This window comes from Nicotiana attenuata, unplaced genomic scaffold, assembly GCF_001879085.1.
Source record: "Nicotiana attenuata strain UT unplaced genomic scaffold, NIATTr2, whole genome shotgun sequence".
NCBI classification, from domain to species: domain Eukaryota; kingdom Viridiplantae; phylum Streptophyta; class Magnoliopsida; order Solanales; family Solanaceae; genus Nicotiana; species Nicotiana attenuata.
The window spans coordinates 53,553-56,537 of record NW_017674936.1 but is presented as its reverse complement, the minus strand read 5'-3'; the positions used below and the strand labels follow the sequence as shown (position 1 = coordinate 56,537).

The following is a 2,985-nucleotide window of genomic DNA, read 5'->3' as shown; positions in this document are numbered from 1 at the left end:
CCAACCCATGAAAGAAATTAGTGAATAAGAAGATTCGTCAAAAAAGATAATTAACTAACATAACTTTTAAGTTACATGATAATTTATTATCATTAATAATCTTGAACTTATAGTAAAAAATTTCAGAGTTTAAACGAGAAATAAAGAGACGTAGTCGACAAGAGTCAATAACACCAATAATTCTGCAAATGTAACGATCCAAAGTAAAGTATTAGCTGGATGTTTTACCCTTTAAAAATAGCTTTTTATTGAATAAAATTATAACTACAGTTAAATGTAAAATTTTAGACGATTTCATACTAAAATATGAATAAAATAAACGATTTTTAAATAAATAATTAAGTTTTTAGAACTAATAGCAAAATAAATTCATTTCAACCAAAAAAAAAAGCTAAATAAATTCATTTCACTTCTTTTAAAACTATTCATATACGAAAATTTATTTTTCAAGTTGATAAAACTCATATGGTACATAAATTTATTTTTATAAGAAAAATATTGGCGAAAAGAGAAATTAGAGATAGAGCAAACTTGAAACGATAAGGATAAAACATTAGAAGACAAAACGTATTCTAAATGAGTTATATTTTTTCTTAATTCATTATAAAAGAATGGCAGCTCCCTATAATTTTTATACATTACTTCTTGTAAAATATTAATTCAACATTGGCGGAGGAAGGCATTTGAGGACTTATGTGATAGCAGATTACTTTTTCTAATTTTTATTTTACTATTTAAACACAGCATGTAGTATATATAAGAAAGATACAAAGAAATTTTCTCAAAATCGTATATTCACGAATATAGAATACACGCGCAGAGCCAAATTCGAGTTCCCATTGTGTTTTTTTTTACTATTCCCATTAAATCTAACAAGTACAGTTTGTTGAATACTTGACAAGGATCAAAAGTAGTAGTACTATCTTTCGACAAGCTTAAAAGACTAAAATAGCTCAAAGAGTATATTTCTGGGACTAATTTAGAACTACTCCAAACATAAGAGACTTTTTTGTCATTTTATCCAACCTCTTACACGGAGTACACTACTTACACTGTAGCGCAGACGACATTAGAGCTTTCTTAAAACCCTTCCCGCTCTTAAACCTGCAGGGCTTTAGCTTTGGGCGTTTCTGTCCCGTCTAATCTTTTGGGTATTCTGAAGATGGAGATTGACGAGGGCACATCTCCCAGCTATTTTGACCCTGAAAATCTCAGTACAAGAGAGCGTTTTCGTCGATACGGGTATCTTTTTCTGCAAATTTCACTTTTGCCATTTCGAACTTTTACCAATAAGTTTGTCTTTTTCTTTTCTTTTGCGTCTATAAAGATTGTAGTTGGTACAAACTAGTTGAAATTAATTTTTTTTTTGTTACACTTGCACTAGCTTCCATCTTTGCTTAGGTTAGATAGGCCCGCCTGTGTGAAAACCCTTTTATATTTTTAGTAATGGAATAAGATGAGTTCCAATTGAGCGGACCAGATATAAATGAAGTGGGAGGAGAACCATGAGGTATCAGGTTCAAATACCTATGCTGGTTGGAGGTAGCAGATACACGGGGATAGTCGAGGCACATCGGACACTACCGTCATAAAAAAATGTGGATGATTGGTTTAACTGTCCCTAACTAGTTTGGGATTGAGGTATAGTTGATTGATTGATGACTGTCAATTGATGTATACTTAGCTTATGCAACGACTATTACAGCTATTAGTGCATTATACTAAAGGGCAGCACAATGCACTAAGCTTCCGCTATGCGCGGGTCCGGGAAAGGTCCACAAGAGTCTATTAGTGCATATACTGAAGTAGGAAATTTTGAACCTCCGGGACCTGGATGTTTTTCCTATTATGGGGTTCAAGTCATTCTAGTAGTTCTGATATTCAACTCATAATTACCACAGAGGGAGTGTGGTGGACTGTCTAGATTACTTCACTTTTAAGAACCTTTACATAGGTAGCAATTTAACACCCTTAGTGGGCTTACCAGGTATGGAATTGGATTTGGCCAAAAAAGAAAAAAAACAAAGAAAAAGAAGTGATGTTTAGTTCGTAAGATCTTTTGTGGGAAAGCTCACAGTTAATTTTAGGAAAAGAGAGTGGGCATGCTAGAGAGACACAGTTGTTGGCAGAGCCAGATTTAGAATCTTTACTTGGTCGATGTGAAGTTCCTCTGCATTCGCTATTCCTGTGTGGCAATGAGTGCAGAATTGGTAGAAATATATATTTTTTTAAATTTTAATTATATGTGCTCCCCTTGTCTCTACCTTCACAGGTAGGAGCAAGGTCACACTATACTCCCCCAAACCCCACTTGGTGGGAGTTGTTGTGCTCCCCTTGACCACTACTCCTGCGGGACAACGAGTACAGACTTAGGAGAATTATCATCATGTATGTGTATATATATATATATATATATATATATATATATATATATATATATATATATATATATATATATATATATATATATATATATATGATGAAGTGAGTTGTTTCTTTACTGGCATCAAATAGATGCAAAGTATACAAAAGAGGTATTGTTAGCTCCATATATATTATATATCATGTATACAAACACAGTCCTATTGCTGAAGCCTAGGTTTGGCACTTATTCTTGGTGCTGTATTTATTCACCTATCCAAATTCTTGCTGTAGCATTCAAGTTTTCTGCCTCTCCATAACTTAGAAGCAATGGCCAGAGACCAAATCGAATGTTGTGTTGCACCCGTCTAGTCCTTTGGGTCAATTTCCCTCAGTACACCTTTAACAGAAGAGACAGTGGACACTTAAGTGAAAACAAATCCGTGGCAAGAGACATTTGGATGTACCAATTGAGCATGCCAGTAAGGGAGAGGAAATTGGCAGACGGTGTTCACCTTTCAATAATGCGAACACGCAAAAAATTCAGAACAGCCTGACTATTGTCTTCAAAATTCATTGGAGATAGTTGTATAATGAAACACTGCTACCCCCCCCCCCCCCAAA

At 34.2% G+C, this 2,985-nt stretch overlaps 1 protein-coding gene across 1 annotated transcript in view; it reads left to right on the top strand.

The window, feature by feature from the left end:
• Nucleotides 1-1,060: 1,060 nt before the first annotated feature.
• LOC109219482 (nuclear pore complex protein NUP107-like) overlaps nucleotides 1,061-2,985 on the top strand; it is a gene marked incomplete at its 3' end in the record, with an annotated part of 21,576 nt that continues 19,651 nt past the window's right edge. The window contains 1 exon segment of the mRNA XM_019383942.1: nucleotides 1,061-1,242. Coding sequence (XP_019239487.1) covers nucleotides 1,163-1,242 — 80 coding nt within the window.